Genomic DNA, 18,822 nt, shown 5'->3' with positions numbered 1-18,822 from the left:
TCTAATTTCTTACAGGCATCTCAGATTAGACTGATCAGGATAGTCGGGACCTTAGCTGTGTGAACTCTGTCAGACCACACACACACACACACACACACACACACATTAATGAGGCCTGTGTCTCGTGTTCACAAGATGCGTCTCCCCCACTTCTGTATTCTGTTTCGGGGTGTTTAGATTTTGCCCTTCATTCTAATATTTCCAGTCACTGAATTTAAAGCTGAAGTCAGCTGTGAAATAGCAATGTCATTGTGAACCAGCTCCACCCTGTCACTAAAGGACATATCACTAAAGCATGTGATTTTTAAAAATAGTCTAAGCTTATTGTCTTTATTGGACCATTTAGGCAAGATTTATTAACAGGATTTAATATTGCAGACTCATTGTCTTTTTATGCTTCATTTGTTTATTAATACACACCCAGTGATGTAGTCCAACACTGATCAAACATCACCCAGACCAATCAGATGTTTGTGTCCTTGGCTTTGTAATGCCAACTGAATGAGTCAGCCAGGTGCATGGACTCAACAGAAGGGGAGAGAGAAAGACAGAGCTGCAGTAACAACAATCAGAATCTCACGAAAAATTGACAAATGAAATCTGAGGCTATTTTTTATCTAGAAAATGGTAGACTTGGATATCACTGGAAAGACGCATCAGTTTTATTTATAAAGTTGGGGTGGTTTTAGTTGCCATTGATTGACACAACATCTTATGACTTTCCTACTGTGTCAGCATTTTAAAAAAAAAGGTGGTATGATGAATTCTCACACTTGCTGAATGATTTTTTTTTCTTGTTTCCTGTTGACACACACAGTTTCAAATTTCTCTTGCCATTGCCTCAGCCAGCCTTGCACTGCACATATACATATTTTGACTTTACATGCTCTTTTCCTTCATCGATGCAATAACATGAAATAAACACATATATCCCTGGCTTTGTTTAACAGGGACGAGTTCTGTTACCACATCAGACTGCTTCATTAGTTGCCAGGAGTAAGATGTGTCTGATCTGCCAGGTTCAGAGTACCACTGAGGAGTGTTTCACACTCGTGTAAACACAATTTTCAACATTTTGAAACAAAACAATGCACTATGTTAGCATGTAGATGCTTCTATAGCCTAAGCTTTAAAAATACACTTAAATGACATTTTAAACAATAATTCTGGATCACAGAATTATTTAGGTAGTGTTTTTTATCATTTGAAATGTATGTTTTCATCCTCTTTTTCTGGTATCTATCTACAGGTGGTTTTGCCATAGTTTTTTTGGTGCGGACCCATCAAGGCCAACGTTGTGCACTAAAAAGGATGTATGTAAACGATGAACATGATCTGCAGGTCTGCAAACTTGAGATACAGATAATGGTGAGTAATATAGTCAAGTAACTCACTGCTGATTGCAGAAAATTGTTTTTGTCACAACTACATTTATTTTTGAACTTGTAATAGCCAATTGTGCTTTTTAACACATGAATAAAAATGTTGAGTTGGCACTTTGTCATCTAAGTTCCATTTCCTGCCCATTTGTTAATTGTAGCCATGGCTGTAAGTGACGCTAACTAGCTCTTACAGCCGCTCCCTGGGTGATTATCATCATTACTTACAGAACGTTAGCACCGCATCAGCATTGCTCTATAAATCAAACTAGACTGATACAATTTCGATGTATTTTGGTATTTAGCATTTTAACATATTTTTGGATTGTTAAGTGTATGAAAACAATATGTCCATTGTTTGTTTGTGTTGATCATCCTGTTTTCATTGTCACAGAGGGACCTAGTGGGCAACAAAAACATAGTTGGGTTTATGGACTCCAGCATTACTGCAGTTGGAGCTGGCGATGTTTGGGAGGTCCTTATCTTAATGGACTTCTGTCGAGGTAAATTGGCCCTTTGTTTAATTCAAAGTTCCATTATGCATGACTTTTCACAGCATCCAGGGATGCTTTCGGGTAAATATTCAACTGATAGCTGTCATAGTTACTTAAACGCCTCTTAGTCAGTAAATAATTTATTGGCGTTATTTATACAGAGATGAAGTATTAAAATTACAGCATAGCTGTTGAGCTAGACTGAAAACAAAGTGTGTAAAAGAAATTGACTTGATGTGTTTCAGAGGTGCCACATTATCAAAATTCAAAACAATAGTTAGATAAATGTAAGGTTTTGTACTATACACTAGATGATGATGTAGAAGTTGACTAATGTCAATCTTTTTTACAACTTTCAAACAGGAATTTACTAATTAAGTTTTTCTGGTGATTTATGTGCTCTGAAAATTGGAAAACAAAATAAGTTTCAAATTATTGTGGTGAGCAGCAGTAGTGTTTGTGAACCTTTCAGACTCTCTTTATTTTGTGCAGGTGGGCAGGTAGTTAACCTAATGAACCAGCGATTGCAGACAGGATTCACTGAAGCTGAGGTGTTACAGATCTTCTGTGACACGTGTGAGGCGGTGGCTCGTCTCCACCAGTGCAAAACTCCAATCACCCATCGAGATCTCAAGGCAAGTCCTTCTCAGTTCCCAATATAAAGTTAGCTCTTGACTGCCACACAAATAAATTCAAAATAATTTATTATGAAACTGTTGTTTATGTCACGTACCATTAGTTCTGACAGATTTCATTTAATCTTCCTCATGTAGGTGGAAAATATTCTTTTGCACGACAGGGGACACTACGTGCTCTGTGACTTTGGAAGTGCCACCAACCACTCCCAAAACCCTCAAACAGAGGGGGTGGCAGTAGTGGAGGAGGAAATTAAAAAGTAAGTTTTCATTATTTCTTTATACTTTTTATGCTTTCCCTAAGTTTAGAAGCTAATTAATCTGCAACAACAGGTACACTACTTTGTCATACCGTGCTCCAGAGATGGTAAACCTCTATGGTGGAAAGATGATCACAACCAAGGCAGATATTTGGGTAAGACTCACTTTTATAAATATTGTTTAACAATATGATGACTGTATGATAAGATCCACTGCCATGATATGTGCAAATACTCTCACTCACATCTCACATTTGCTTATACTGATTCAATTTGTTTCTCTCTTTATAGGCTATGGGTTGCTTACTATATAAACTGTGCTACTTCACACTTCCTTTTGGAGAGAGCCAAGTGGCTATCTGTGATGGCAGCTTCACTATCCCAGATAACTCTCGCTACTCCCAGGACATGCACTGTCTCATCAGTGAGTAACCTTGGACCTTAAATTAGGCTTATGTCCCCCTGAATGTGCTCGCATAATGTATTTTTAAAGTATAACCTTTTTGTGTGTGAATCAAAATAAAAATTGTTTTTTCACCTCTAAGGATATATGCTTGAACCTGATCCAGATAAGAGGCCAGACATCTACCAAGTATCCTACTTTGCCTTTAAACTGGCTCAACGAGAGTGTCCAGTCCCAAATGTACATGTAAGTCAGCACAGCAGGAATTTGAAATGATAATATGCTGTAGGGTTGGTGTTAAATATTAACAATTGGATGATCTCCTTTCCTCATTTTTTTTTTTTTGTACCTCTCAGAGTTGTTTTAGTTTTCTCCTTGCTGCCCAAAGAAACTGTACTCCCTAAATAAAATTTAGTGAAGCAGTGTTTGCCAGCTGATTGTCTCCTGTGTCGATATTCTTTTTTTTTTTTTTTTTTTTTTTTTTTTATTTACATATGTACAAGTACCTCAGCCTTTGGTCTACTGATTCAGACACATTTCTGACATTCTGACCTCATCCTTAATTATTTACAAATTGTCAATTGAGTCATAGCACAGATTAGTGCCTAGATGAACATTAAAACAAATACTGCTTTCTATAATCATTCCTCTTGTTTACACTAGTGTTTGATGGTATACGGATATTGGAAATAGAATAACCTGCTATTAAAAACTGTACTATCGATATACCTGTCTCTTTGAGCCAGTGGGTCAGAACTGATGAAGGTTTTCAGATGAGAGTTGAAATGTCTTCATGGATCACACGCAAGTCCCGTTGCCACTGAACAGGACGTTTGGGATAACTATCACATTGTTGGGAATTTTGATACTACTGGGACTTCACGAATGACATTGTTTGATAATATGAAATCCTCTTACTGTTACAGAATGTGCCCATTCCTGCAAAACTTCCCGAGCCTATCAGGGCCAGTGAAGCTGTTGTTAAAAAGAGTCAAACCAAAGCCAGGTGAGTTGCAAGCAAAGCATTAGGGTGCAGTCATTATGACAAATGTTACTATTACTCACCAATGATCTTTCCTTCCATTAGACTCACAGACCCTGTTCCTACCATGGAAACTTCAATTGCACCTCGACAACGTCCCAAGGCTGGTCAGGCTCAGCCTCCATCTATATCAGGCATTCTATCCATCCAGCCGGCTCTGACTCCACGCAAGAGACCTAGTGTCACTGCTGGAGGACCCCAGGCAACAGGTACTGGTAGATCAGTGGGATCGCTGTATGTCAGGGTTTAAACCATCGGTGATAGAAGTTTGCACTAATATTAATTGAACGCATTATTGTACTGCTCATAATTTTTACGGTAAAGTTTATATATCTCATCCTTCAGGTATCTTGCCCCCTAAAGGGCTTTTTTTTTATGGGATCCACAGACAGCAGAGCCATCCAACAATGGCCTACTAGCAAAGTCAAAGTAGATTACATCATGTTATGTTGCAATAAAGAAGTATATTTTTGTGTTTCTATGTGGCGTCCAGTTCTCTTATTTGCTGGGCCTCATCTAAGTAGTTTTTGTGATACAAAATATATGATGAAATAGAAGCCAAAAACACTGTAAGAGGTAACAAAAGTGTTAAACTGTGCTGACTAAAGGCATTCATTCTGACTTTTATGACATGTCAGGAGTTTATGTATACTGTATATTTTTCTAGATCGCCAGACCTGTTGTGGCATTTTATAAATATAATGTTTGTATTATAAGTAATACTTTTTTACTCTTTCAGGTGTTGGTATTACTGTCCCACCTCCTGCTACAGCTGCTAACCAGCCTACTCAACAGGCCCCTGTTACACAGGCTGCACAGCAGCCAGCTCAGACAACCATCATGCAGCTGCAGGTTACTCCACAGCATCATCAGGTCCTCATAAAGCAGCAGCAAGCATCAACCTTATTAGGCCAACAAAATATTCAGCAGGTAAGCATTGCCACAAAAGGTGTGTGTATGTGATTTTATATGTATAATTTTTTGTTGTTTTTGTGTGATGTTTTCAGTGTAAGCATTTTATAAACCAGTACACAATCCTCCGTAGGTTTTCAGAGGGCTTGGGTGACTGTGTCCAGACAAATATTACTTACACTCTGCACTGTCCCTGAACACCTTGGAAACAGGGTCTACGTCTGACACTCTGACAGCTCACGCAATGTTTTTTTTCTTTTATATATATATATCCAGTCGACTGTTTAATTAACTTGGTAGTTAACAACTTTCACACACCAGTCACACAAACATCTGTCAAAACTTTGACTATTGATTGTCCTTTAATTCTGAGATCAAGCCATTTCTCCTTTCATTTTTATGTTGGCACATAGAACTCATGTATGTCATCTATGCCTTGATTCGGCTTAAGTTGCTAAAATATTACTGTTTTTTCCATTTTAAGTCTGTTGTACTTGTCACAGTGCTCATGACAAAAAATGAATTAAAGTGAGCTAAAATGTCCACTGGAACCTTGTTCACGATTGGCTGTGTGGTATTCCTATATAGCATCAGCTGGTACAGAGCCTCCACCACCAACAGCAGCAGCAACAACAACAAACATCATCTCATGTGTCTGCCCTGTTGCAATCCAAAGCTAAACCTGTTCCTCCAGTTTATACCCAACAACTTCTACACCATCAGCAGCAGCAACAGCATGTAGCCCATGAGATATCAACTCTCCATCTAACACCCATCCCTGAGTTTGCAGTCACTGGTCCTGCAGCTGAACCAGAGGTCGTGGTAACTTCCTATGCCTGCTGCTGTCTGCTGCTCTCTGGGTCGGGGTTGATCGTTATCTAGTGTCCAACAAATCACATAAAAATGTTTACTCTTTTCTTCTTCTTTGGGGAATGATCAGCAGTAGTTGGGGAATAAAATAATTGTAAGAGTATTACTGTTGTTTAGATATAAAAATGTTATTGCATTGTTAGAAAGCATATACATTCTATTATAACCTGTTTACTTTTGCACTTTGCACTGTTTCTTTCATGCACCCACTGTATACTCTTTTCTGCAACCATTTCTCTGTTCTGTTCTCTGTTTTCATGGAGCTGTGGCTTTGGAAGAGTTTACAATCCTTCTGAGTTTCTTTTCTAGTTGATTTTATATTTGTGGGTCTGATTTGTTTTTTATGTACTAAACATATTTCTTTTCCTTCTAGATTAAAATTTTCCCTAAACTCCATTTCGGCATCTTTATCTTGTTATTACAGGCGCCTAGCCGAGGTATGCACAAAGTTGGCTCCTTGACGCCTCCCTCATCACCAAAGACAGCTCCTAAGGGCGGCCACAGACGCATCCTAAGTGATGTCACTCACAGTGCTGTATTCGGGGTTCCAGTTAGCAAGTCCACCCAGTTACTTCAGGCAGCTGCAGCTGAGGCTAGCCTCAATAAGTCCAAGTGAGCATAATTAATTCCCTTCAGTGATCTTAGGATGAACTGTCCTTTCATGGAGTTAGTTCCAAAGGCCGACAGACTGTCCATTCAAATGACACAACCATTGACTCGAGTCCATCCAAGAACAGTCCCTCAGTTCAGTCTTTAAATAACTCTGTTTACTCCATTTTATTTGCATGCATCAGTAACCCACTGTTTAGAAACTCATTGTTAACACTGATTATTAAATTTCACTGCGCACAGAACTCTTGTTTATGTTTACACCTCTGTATGCTGCAGATCAGCCAGCACTACCCCGTCTGGCTCCCCCTGCTCATCCCAGCAGAGTGTATATCATCCAGGTGATGGTGACGCCCCATCAGCCCACATTGTACCCAGCACTCAGCCCAGCTGGAACCCTTTTGGGGATGATAATTTCTCCAAGCTGACAGCAGAAGAATTGCTTAACAAAGACTTTGCAAAGCTAGCTGAGAGTAGGTTTCAATGTTTTCACTGCATACCTACATCTCTAGCATTGCAAAATAGTTGTGTGATCTAAAAGTCATTTATTCTTTGCTGTTTGTACACAGAGGCTGCGCTAGGAGCCAATGCCACAGACTCCAGTGAAAATCTCATCTCAAGGATCAGTGCTTTTCCTGGTAAGGCTTTGGTTAATTCTTCTCAGTATTCATTGCTTTGCATGCTATGTTTTCCAATAGGATTTCAGAGATATCAGTCATCAAGTAGACATTTGACTGAATACCTGCAATATGTCTTCTTTTTGATTTGGTTCCTTGAAGAATTTCTGGAGTTGTCATAAAAGTTAGCTTATGCCTTTGTCTATACTCTAGCCTGTCCCCCTCTCATCTTGTTTTGTTCATGCTCGTGTTCAGTCTTTTGCTATCTTCCATCTTTATCTTCCATCTTTATTCAATATGCAATGGTAAGTTAAAAGCTCTGCGGACATTATAAGTACAGGTTCAACATTAACTATCCTGGGCCCCTTTAACACTCCCTCCTTATCTGACACCACATGTAATTTTCTTGTCATAACATGACACAGCCAAAGCAGTGTCTTTGCTGCTCTGAGGCCTTGAGCTGTTGAACAAATATCCTTTGAGATCTCACAAATAATGTTTTTAAGTTAGGTAGTTTCCTGCATATCACATTTTGCAGGGGCTACTTCATGAATGATAGTTTTGTGGTTTGGATTTGTATATATTCCTGTGTTGACATAGGCAGCCTCACAGTGGTTCCTTGTCAGCTTCCATGAATAGAGGCTGTAGCTACAGCTAGGTCGCATCTCATTTGCAGATCTTTGCTTTCACTGATGCCTGGTATGGGCAAAGGACAAATTCTCCTTTGTTAATTGGATTGCCTTACTTGCTGAAGGAGCCTGCTTATCAGTGACACGAAGAACAAAGAAAAGTTAAATGCACTGTCTTATAAAAATGGTGTTTGAGCATTTTATGTTCTCACTTTAGCCTTTAGCTCTTTGAAAGAGCATGCTTCTTAGCTGTGTAATCTCCTTTTATTGAATTTCTGTTTAACTCCTTAACTGACATGATAAAAATGTTGAGGCATTTACATAATCAGGGTGTTGGTAATCTTCCCTGCCCAGCCTAAGCTTTGACTCTGTATATCACTCATTAAGATGGAATGTACCCAAGCAAACACAAAAGCAGAGAGCCCATCGCAGTAGCATTTAGTTTTCGCAAAGAACTATCTGTGAGTTGGGTATAAACAGCAGGTTAATAAATATTAATAGGAAATTTTATGTAACATGTTTTCTGTTGACCTTGCTAGGAGAATGAGATTTCTGACATTTAAGATTTGTTGAAACAAATAAACAAACAAAAAAGCTTTTCAGCAGTGTTGCCCTGTTTCTCATAGTGAAGGGAGCAATAGGTCTCATCTGCTGTGCCAATTCCTGAGCCAACAAATTCCTCATCTAAGACCCCATCCCATTTTGCCCCATATAAGTTTTCTGTACACATGAGTTGCATTTATTCAAATTAAAAATGAACGTACTAATGGTTTGTTGTAAATGCTAAGCTTTCCCTTATGGCAGGGATTGTAGCACACGTAGAAAACCCAACCTAGCAAAGATGTGCTCTGCTTATTTGTTTAAACTTATCCAAAAATGAGTTGACTGAGTTTTCACGAGTCTAGTTCAAATGCACAATCAGTGTCCACTGCGGAGAAGCTTTGTTTTGTTTGTTTTAGTTTTTATCATCTAATTCATGGGACTAACTCCACTAACTTATCTTGAAATATCGAGGTGTGCTGTACAAAACTTGCGCAATATTTCTTTAAACTTACATCTTTAATGACCTTGCAAGCCACCCAAATTTCAAGTCATGTGAATGTAATGATAATTAATTGAAATGCTGACTTATGATTTTCATGCAGTTATCATGTAGTCTTTGTTCAGATTTTTTTTGTGAAGATATTTTCTACCTGAAAAAGTAGGCAATTTGATGTCTACTATTTTATTAATGTTATTAAACATAAATTATCCTAATTATTTTCATCATGTCCCTCATAGTCCTTCTACTTCACTATTTACTACATTCTTTGAACCTTTGTCACTTACATAAAGGCTGATTCAGGGACTGAAGTCCACTGAAACTTCTCTGCTCCTCCCTCACACCTTAAATAGTTTCCTACCCGCCTTTAATTTCTTTCACTCACATTGTCATAAAATCAGAAAGAACCACTAAAGAAAAATAAAAAAGGTGTTTAATAATTGTATTCTTATTAGGACAGTCTCTCTTTTGCAATACTAATAATTTCTTTGCATCACTATTTTTTCCACTTGCTGTCTCTATGTAGTGAAGGCAGAGGTGTGTGTGGATTCACTGATTCCTGGTTTGGAAGCCCCCCAGGCCCAGCAACATTCAGCTCAGCCAGAGCTCATCCCTGTCAGCATGTCAGGTTAGCATCCCGGGCCACATACTAGGAATTCTTAACAGAATTATTTATAGCGAATTTACTTAAGAATAATTGTTTCCATGTGTGGTCCTGATCCCTTTGTCATATGTTGAGATCATTTTTTTTTTTTTTAAATAACTGCAGTCGTTTTGCTTTTCTAGTGTGAAAAGCACAGAGTAATGTGTCATTGACAACGCCGACAGCTCATGTTAGCTACATGCTTGTTCAGTCATGCTGTAGCGCAGTGCAGTAATGTGGGCTGTGACCCAGAGGTTTTATAAGATATGAATGAGTCTATTAAATAAGAACATTAAACTTAATTTTATTATCAGTTGCACATTCAGGTATTCCTCTACCAAAGGCTTAGGAATAGGACCACATGAACAAAAATGGGTGGTTAGGCAAAATATCAGAATGAATCTAAAAATAATGGTAAGTAAAATAAAATAGGGAAGTAGCTTGATCTCAAACTGATCTCTAGCAATCAACCATCACTGTTTGAGAATATTTGCGTTATTGGTGTGTGACAAATGCTAACTGCCAAGCTAATCAAAAAGCTAAATAGATATTTCTCTGTACATGAACAGGATGGTAGTTGTGATGGATCCTTCCTCCCTTTTTGTAGTAAGAGAACATTTGTTCACCGACTGTGTGAGCTGTGTTTCAGAAATGGTAAGACCCAATGGTCTTGATAGCTAACCCACCCTGACAGACCAAGCGTACACGCTCTGAAAACCTATGGAGAACCCTTCAGAGAATCTTGCCCGAAATCCATCCACAGTCTTTTGTCTTCTCTACTGATCAATATTAACTGTGGCAAACACGTAGGATTTGACTCTTGAGATACTGCTGCATATTAATTTGTAGCTCCTGCTATTGTAGCATATTTTCTACAGAATGTATTATTACCCTCTTAGAGATAAAGCTGATAGCAACTGTGTTACTAACAAAGTGCATCTTCCTCTGTTCCTTAAGCTAACAATTTTTCTACTCTAACGCGTTATCGTTCTGGCTTTGCTTCATCCTCTCTCAGACTCTCTCACTGGGGAGGACTCTCTGCTGAGTTGCGATCTGTTATCTCATACTTCTCCTCCGAGAAACCAGTCGGTTTCTGCTCTCCCCTCCTCTTTTCCTCCTGGCTCTGGCTGTGGATCCTGTCTGGAGGAGTTGCCCCCTGGTCAGGCGACTTCTGGTAAGACCTCCCTCTTGCAGCACCCCTCAGCTAGCCTTACGTGTGCTGGTGTATTGGCCAGTGAAACCAGCGCAGACCACAGATCTTTCCCAAAACAGGCCTGTTTAAACAAAGAAACAAAAATGTACACATTTAATATTAAAACTGAAAAAGACACCATAAATAGTAGTTTCAACAGACCCTTGACTCATTTGTAGCCAAGAGCCAAAAGCCAACTAAAATGCATGGCTTTTAAATGCAGTGACTGCTCTGGCTCCATCTATTTTTAATCTATTTGCATCCTCCTTTCTTTTTTTTTCTTTTTTTTTTCGGGGGTTAACATTTTCCCCGTCCATCACTCCTTCACTTCCTCTTCCTTCATCGCAGACTCTGCTTTTCTCATGTCGTATGGGGAGAAGGGCAATGACGACGAGTTTGACCCTATTCCTGTGCTCATCTCCAAAAATCAAGGTAAGGATAACAGAACCCTGAGATGAGCACGCACACCTGCTGAAGCCCAGGCTACAGGCCACAAAGATCAATGACTAAGACCCAATTTCAGTTACCAAAGCTTGTTCCTTGAGTGCTGATGTGACAAGTCTTGTATGGGTGTGCTTATCACATTAAAGCCTTTTAATCCTATCAAGCTCTCACATTAGCCATTTGTTCTCTTTGTTTCTGATGTTAAACTGCTAGTGCCTCACCACCTTGCAGGTGTTTGTAGTTTTTAAAAGTTTCTTGTTAGAACTGCATTCCCGTACTCTTCCCCTGTAATGATGCAGCTGTACAAAAATGATCCCAGCTCACTTGATGCCTGTTTCTCTTTCCTTCTGCCCCTGTTCATGCATCTCTTCACTCACTCCACATTCATTTTCCCCTCATCAACTTCCTGCTCTTAATTTCTCCATATAATCTCTGTTAAAATTACTTTTGCTTGTCTTTCACAATCTTCCTTGGCTCTTCCATGTCCATCTCTGTCTCTGTCTATCTTTCTCGCACGTTTCAGGTGGTCACTCGCTCAGCAACAGTGGCAGTTCAGAGTCCAGCATTCCCAACTTGGCCCGCCCCCTTCTGCTGGTGGATCAGCTCATCGACCTCTAGAGGGGATTGGGAGAGGTCAAAGGGGCAGTGTGCAATCCTAACAAAGGAGGGAGGGAGGATGGAGATGGGCAAACAGAGGCACTTAATGTAGCACCTTATGAAGTAAAACAGTGAAGACAGCATAGATCAGTTTTGTGAACCTTTGTCTTGAACAACATCCTTGGCCTCAACTCCATCTCTAGTTGTCTGATAAGCTGGCTTCATGTATCTCTACTGGTCACTGACATTCCCACAATGGTAAAAATGTCAGATCATATAGTCTTTCTATGCCAGCTACACCATTTTTGTCCTCATGCTTTCCTTGTACTTGCATTTTTATCCCTCATCTAGTGCACTGCCATAGTAACTTTCATCATATGCATATGTTGAACTGCCTGATCCCAGCTGCATTGTGTTCACCTTACGTACTTGTTCAGGGTTGAAGCTTTATTTAATTAAGCCACCTTCAGGCATGCTCATTTGTGTCAGGGGTCTGACTAAAGAGAGAAGAGTTGAATGCATTAGGACTCCTAATTTGATGCACTTTGCTATGAAAGTTTTGAACTAAACAAATTGTCAAGCAGAGAAGCACGCTGAGTGAACTACTAACTGCTGTTTGCACTAATTAAATTAATCACCTTTGGGGGTCTTTACAGACTTCTCAAGCTGTTGTTGTGCAAGGAGAATTAGGCTGCCATTTTCAAACGCTGTGTTTGGGTGGGATCTCTGGGCACACATACAGTCTGCACAATTTTAGGAAGTCAAGTGTATTCAGCTCTGTGCTACAATTCCCATATTGATCAGTAACTATGTTGGTAACAGCTATTTATCTAAGCTAATCTAGTACATGTATTAAGCTTCACAAATTGCAGATTCAGAATGACTTTATATTGTGACTTTTTTCTGGGTGTGTAGCTAGGTGTTGATTCTCCGAACTACATATGTAAATCTGTCAGTTATAATATCTTCAAGTCAGTGTTAACATGCCTGAATAATTGCGTTCTATTGCAGCGTAAGGATGCTTTCATTGTCAGCATTATCTACAACAGGCCGTTGATGTTATTAATGAATTTCATTATCACATTGTGAGCTCACCATACTATCTTCGACCTACTATTAGGATAAGCACAGCAGAAATAAAAGGGAGGTATAATCGTACAATCATGCCAAAGCTAAAGGGGATATTTTATTTATCATGCTATATCGGCCATGTTTTGCTCTCAGGTCAGTGAAAACTAGCAGATTTTTAGCAGAATACCACAGATGGAGATCCAATTTTGATTTATCAGTTGTGTAGGTACGCTGCTAACAAATAAACTTAATGTGAAACAATTCATTCTCCTGGTGGCTCAGTGGTAGAGCATTGGGTTGGGATGTAAAAGGGTCAAATCCCACCCCACCAGGTGTGACCCAGCCCAGCCATCAAGGGCAACCTTGGTGCCCGTTCTGAACCCGGTTTAAAAAAATTAAAAATGTAAAAAAAAATGTAAAAAAAAAAAAAAAAAAAAAAAAAAAAAAAATGGGAGGGTTGCAGCAGGAAGGGCATCCTGCATAAAAACTCCAAATGCCAAATCACGACCCCTCAGGGGACAAGCCAAAGCCGTTGATCTGAACAATTCTTTCTCCCATTGGCCTCTTGCTGTATTATCTAGCTGATCCTTTCCCACCACATACTTTGAAATCATTTGGCCAATGTGACATTCTTTTTACCCAGAGGAGAAATTCAGAGGAAATGATTCTTTTTACGTGTACAAAAAATGGGCTTCTCAGCATACTTAGTTTCTTTCCTGTGTGTAATATTTAAAGTAATTTCATCAATCATATGAATTAATGTAACTTATTGATAGTACTTTAAAATTAGAGTACCATCATTAAATATGTATATTTATAATGGTATATAGATGTAAATTATTTCTGTATAAAGTTGTACTTATTGAATATGCTGACCCTCTCCTTTGTCCAAAGCCCCTTTGTTTTAGTTTTGTTCTTTTCTCTATTCATGTTAGATATTCAGCTAGTGCTTTGTTTGATGCATCAGTACATGTAACAAAGTGCTCATGAGTTAACTGACTGGATAGTTTGTTTGTAGCTCTCTGCTTCAGTTCTTTCCACAGTACTGGCACAAGATAAGTTGCTGTATATTACTGTGATAGTTTTTATCTAAGAGTAAGTAAGTAAAAAAGAGCTAATGAAGGAAATAACTTACTGTATCAGCTTTCACCGTGAGTTATGGGAATATACAGCGATAGAAGTTTATTATAGTGCATCTAATCACAATGAAAAGTGACTTTGCGTTACGTATTTAATGTCCAAATTTCCATCAAGTATTACCTTTTTTTTCATTTTGGTTTTTCTCTAGACGATAAGATATTCAAGAAGGTCTGTTGCACTGGCATGAGACAGAAAACTGTATTTCCTCTCCTATGCTTAAACCAATGGGCAATGGGGGTTTTCTCTGTCTCTTCCCCGCTGTACGACATACTGTAAATGTTAGTCACAGACATCAACAGTACTGTAAGAATTGGCATGGGTAACCAAAACCATTCTTTTCTTTTCTTTTTTTTCTCTCTGATTGTTAATGTTCAGTTAAGTCATTAGCATTTTGTGTGGCTTATCTATGCAATCCTCAAATAATGTATTGAACATACAGTGCATTTCCTAGCAGTTCTAGCCTTGGCTGTAGAGTTTTGCTTGTGTTGCTGTGTAAAACCAATGTACTTACTGGGGTTTGAAATGGGAAAAGGTACAATTACTCTGTTTTTAACCAAATTCACATGAATTGGCAGCAGATGTTCTTATGTCAAAGAGCGATCATTATTCAGTGTGTACTTCTATTTTTATTAAGTTCAAACAGAGTCACTGAATAAAGCTCAGTGTGGATATAAAGTGATTCTCTTGGGGGCACATTATTTGGGTTTTTACTCTAAAGAGCAACACAGCCAGCTGACATCCATCTTTGTTGTAAAAATTGGCTGACATTATATGTTTCTCCTGGGTGGGAAATACATTATATGTACCAGAACTCAGCGGAACCCATTTAGATCCTTTTTGCTAGGATTTCAGTAAAAAAATTATTTAGTGTTGGCGTTACCTGTCTGGTAAGTTTTTAGTTTTCCATTTGGTTTCTATTCTAAATTTTTAAGAAATAAGTGTATATATTCTATATCACATTCTTTTAAACCTCTTAAATCTTAGTTCTTTGCTTTTTAGCTCTCGGTATGCTCGCAATTTACAGTCACATTATTGCTATATGTTGGTTTGATTCCGGTCTAGAAAGCTTGAAAAGGTGCTTTGGGTCCTTGGATTGTGTTGCAGTTTGTTGGGTTGTACCATAGACAAACAGATGAGCGTATGACAATGCGTATGAGCAGAGGAACCCATTGCTGTTATTACTCAATTGTGTGAGCAGTCAGTTTGTTGTTTTTACAGTCAGCTCTGACCAGTGAGAGGATTTGTAGGTCATTTTTTCAGTTTGATTAACTTTAGTTAAAATTATCTGGAAAGTTATTATATGGGAAATGAACTGTGGACCATTTACTTATTAAAAAAAAAAAAAAAAAAAACCGAATGATAGTGAAGTAAAACAAGGCTGCAACTAACATCTTTCCAAGAGCTTCCAGTTAACAGCTGCTGTCAACACTGCTGAGGTAAGACTGATCTGTTGCTGCTCATCTGTGCAAAACTGTCTGTCCTTAACCACTTTTGCCTTTGCTGTGAAGGCTCTTTGTCCTTGTTTCCACACTTGCTGACTCCCTCTGATCTCCCTCTACCTGAGAATAACTAAGAGCAAAGCTGCTGTCATTTTTTCCCGTAACACGAGGGACATTTTTTAGAAGTTGAGGACAATGGGCAGCTGTGCAGAAACCAGTTTGTGGAAACAAGGTTGTTTGATGTTGTGACAGTTGAGCTGCTGGTCTTGTCTGTCTTGCGTGATTTGTTCTGAGTAAAATGTGTGTATTGCTGTAGCTTTGCACTCTTTCATCAGTTGATCCTCTTTAATCTATTTGATCAGTGGGTTTCAGATTTTAAGATGATCCATCAGGTTTACAGTATATTTTGATATTTGATGGTCTGTTAAATCAATGGGCAGCTTTACCTCAGATGGAAAAAAATATTTTATCATCCAATATTTTTGTTCACCCCTTTTTATGTTTCGTCTATGTTTGATGTCATACAGATCTTCAAGGGGCGAGCAATGGCTACTCTGTGCTTGGGGAGGGGCAGGAGACTGAACCTCCAGAGGGAGATAATCAAAATAACGAAGCATGTGTGCACTCCAGCGAAGAAGATGAGGAGAAAGAAGGCCAAAATGAAGAGCAGCAGGATAGGGAAAACGATGAGAGCCATGTAGCAGCTCATGACTGGAGCGGCTCCAGACCTATTCTGCAGGACTCTGAGGATGAAGATGAACAAGGAGCTCACCTAATGCTCCACTCATCACCACATTCAAGCACAATTCCAACACCACCATCTGTCACTTTCCATCAACCTACTCAAAGTACTTTTGCTCAGAATCATTCCCATGCGGCAGAGGAGCCATCGAAGGGAACAGATTTCACAGCAGATGTCTTCTCTAAAGCTCCCTTCAGGATTGCACAAGTGGACGTAGATGACGTCTTTACCAATGCGCCATTTCCTCGTGCTCCTGTTGCAGCTCAGGAACAGCTTGATGTGTTCTCTCAGGCTCCCTTCGGTAAAAGAAAGGAGGCTACAGGAGCTCAAACCAACACCTCACACCCTAATATCACTGGAGTATATTCTGTAACCCCTGATCAGTGTGTGCTGGGACAAGGTACTCAACCATTCCGACCTGTAGCTCTGGCCAAATATTCACGACACTTTGAAGGACCTGCAGGTCACAGAGTAGTGTCAAATGTGAGCAGCCAAGCTGCTGTGGCATCAGTCCCTAGTGGACCTCTATCCTCATTAACTTCAGAAGTGAGCACTGTCGACCCCTTCGTCTCTGCACCCTTTCACTTCAAGGCCAATCAAGAAAAGCAATGAACACACATTCAGGTTAGGACAGTGGGTGTCAGCATCACTGAATTATGCAAAATATAGCAGGCATACCATACCGCGTGCAGTCACCAGCACTGCAGCTGGACTGTAGGCTTGCATGGATCTCATTAACTGACTCCAATTAGATCTTATAATGCAAAGCCTTTATCCACTTGAATGCTTTTTTTTTTTTTTTTTTTTTTGGGTGAGAAAACTGACATCATTCCCAGACTTGTTGTTGCTTTTCATTTTCCTCTTACATCCTTTTACCTTTATGAGTTGCTCTCCATCCTTTTGGTACGTACATCTGCACAAAGACAGCATGGTGGTCAAGCATTTGATTGTTATCTTTCCTACCTCAGTCACTTTTTTTGTGTCATCTTTAAAATATTCAGTGAGGGAGTTGAGCTTTACTGTGAAACTATGATCTGATAACGCCTCGTTCCACTGTATTTTTTTTTTTTCTTTCAAGATCATAACTTCACAGCAGCTACAAAGAGGAAAAGATACTGTATAGCACTTGCAGTGAGGGAACCAAATTCAGTCTCTCCACTCTTTAGTTTTGTAACAAGATGTTTCAGAGGAATTCATCTCAGATTATGTCAGACAATAAATATGTGAATGGCCTTACAATTATGCCTTTTAAGTCAATACTTCGGGGCCCTTTAGTCTTTACACTTGACATGTACTAGATGCTGTATAATGATTTTTGTTATGATCCAACAAGTTTGCATTTTTGTCATATCTAGTATGTATGTGGCCACTGTCCTGTCTAATTAAAACAAACAATGTTTCATGCAATATACAATCATAATCTAAATGTTAGGCATATAAAATTATGTTAGTTTCTTGATATATAAATGTAGATTTGTTTTTATTTGTCACTACTTACTATTATACAGGATATTTTCAAAGCCTTACACCTTTACACTTTTCCATATCAGACAACATAAATCACTTTTGCCTTTCGTGCCCTCCTGAAAAACTGCTGCATCTACATAATTCTATTGCACTTGCATTTAGCACCAAATACTTCCTTTTACAGTCTGCAATATGCATCAAGATTTTCCTTCAACTATGATAGTAGACATCTAAATGAATCCCAAATGTGTACTAATTGTGATTTTCATATATGATTTGAAGTGAAAAAAAAAATTGCTTTCCTGCAGTCACTCAAATACCTACAGCACTTATGCTTAGCATTTCCAGTCGGGTTGCAATAGCAGTATGTTTTGAGATTTTGAATGGTCACTGAGTGACATTCCTTTAGAATTTATTCCCATTATTATTATTATTATTATTAGTATTAGTATTATTATTAGTATTAGTATTTTTTATTTTTTTTTGCCATTATGCTCTGTTAAATCATGGAACATATTTTTGTTCCCACTATGGCACTTTTTACAAAGGGGATCCATTTTGTTTTATCCCAAAGTTTAATTCATGTATTCTTTTTGTTACAGCGTACACTACTGTTATTTTTTTGTTGTTGTAGAGTCTTTTTTTTTTTTTTTTTTTTTTTTTTTTAAATTAATGCTTACTATTTTCAAACAACTTGTATACATGAAGGCTGCACATATTCACTGACTGTCAGGGTTCTCTAAGAATGTTTTGATTGTAACACAGCTGTAAAATGTATTTTTGCCCAGTGCTGTATGGGAAATCTTTCCACTCTTGATGCTGATAGACAAATATAACTCAAAACACAGAAGTTGCACAGCCTGCCTTCAAACACAGTTGTATCAATTAAACTATTAAATTAATGTAAATCTATTGTGTGCTGTTACTGCAGTTACTTATTACCAATGACACATTCAGTACAAACAAGTAAATTATCTCAAGGGGTAGCCCTTTACTCTATATTTATCTGAAAGCTGTTTACTTTCAAGGTATGTGTTTTATATACAAAATATGTCTGCAATGTAATAACCGCGACCTGCCATAAAAGTCCTTACAGTCAACAGTATGCTACTGCAGAGGCTAATGCAAACATCTGGGCTACTTTCAATAATTTTTAATTGGATGTTTGAATGTAGGTCTTCCACTGCTTAAAACA

The 18,822-nt window shown here is 38.6% G+C and overlaps 1 protein-coding gene across 7 annotated transcripts in view; it reads left to right on the top strand.

The window, feature by feature from the left end:
• LOC137136314 (AP2-associated protein kinase 1-like) overlaps nt 1-18,539 on the top strand; it is a 21,444-nt gene extending 2,905 nt beyond the window's left edge. Inside the window, exons 2-19 of one of the 7 annotated variants that reach the window (XM_067521561.1) lie at nt 1,250-1,368; nt 1,774-1,882; nt 2,366-2,508; nt 2,647-2,768; nt 2,842-2,923; nt 3,060-3,192; nt 3,314-3,417; nt 4,098-4,177; nt 4,259-4,422; nt 4,953-5,143; nt 5,714-5,944; nt 6,420-6,607; nt 6,884-7,077; nt 7,174-7,242; nt 9,419-9,520; nt 10,551-10,709; nt 11,076-11,159; nt 15,946-18,539. In XM_067521561.1, the coding sequence (XP_067377662.1) occupies nt 1,250-1,368; nt 1,774-1,882; nt 2,366-2,508; nt 2,647-2,768; nt 2,842-2,923; nt 3,060-3,192; nt 3,314-3,417; nt 4,098-4,177; nt 4,259-4,422; nt 4,953-5,143; nt 5,714-5,944; nt 6,420-6,607; nt 6,884-7,077; nt 7,174-7,242; nt 9,419-9,520; nt 10,551-10,709; nt 11,076-11,159; nt 15,946-16,772 (3,101 nt within the window). In that variant the 3' untranslated portion in view covers nt 16,773-18,539. Of the gene's footprint in view, nt 1-1,249; nt 1,369-1,773; nt 1,883-2,365; nt 2,509-2,646; nt 2,769-2,841; nt 2,924-3,059; nt 3,193-3,313; nt 3,418-4,097; nt 4,178-4,258; nt 4,423-4,952; nt 5,144-5,713; nt 5,945-6,419; nt 6,608-6,883; nt 7,078-7,173; nt 7,243-9,418; nt 9,521-10,550; nt 10,710-11,075; nt 11,160-11,694; nt 13,707-15,945 lie in introns of those variants that run through there. The other 6 variants (XM_067521562.1, XM_067521566.1, XM_067521563.1 and 3 more) reach the window with 6 other exon arrangements.
• The last annotated feature ends 283 nt before the right edge of the window (nt 18,540-18,822 follow it).

Source organism: Channa argus, chromosome 11, assembly GCF_033026475.1.
Source record: "Channa argus isolate prfri chromosome 11, Channa argus male v1.0, whole genome shotgun sequence".
Lineage (NCBI taxonomy): Eukaryota > Metazoa > Chordata > Actinopteri > Anabantiformes > Channidae > Channa > Channa argus.
This window is presented reverse-complemented; position numbering and strand designations above follow the sequence as displayed.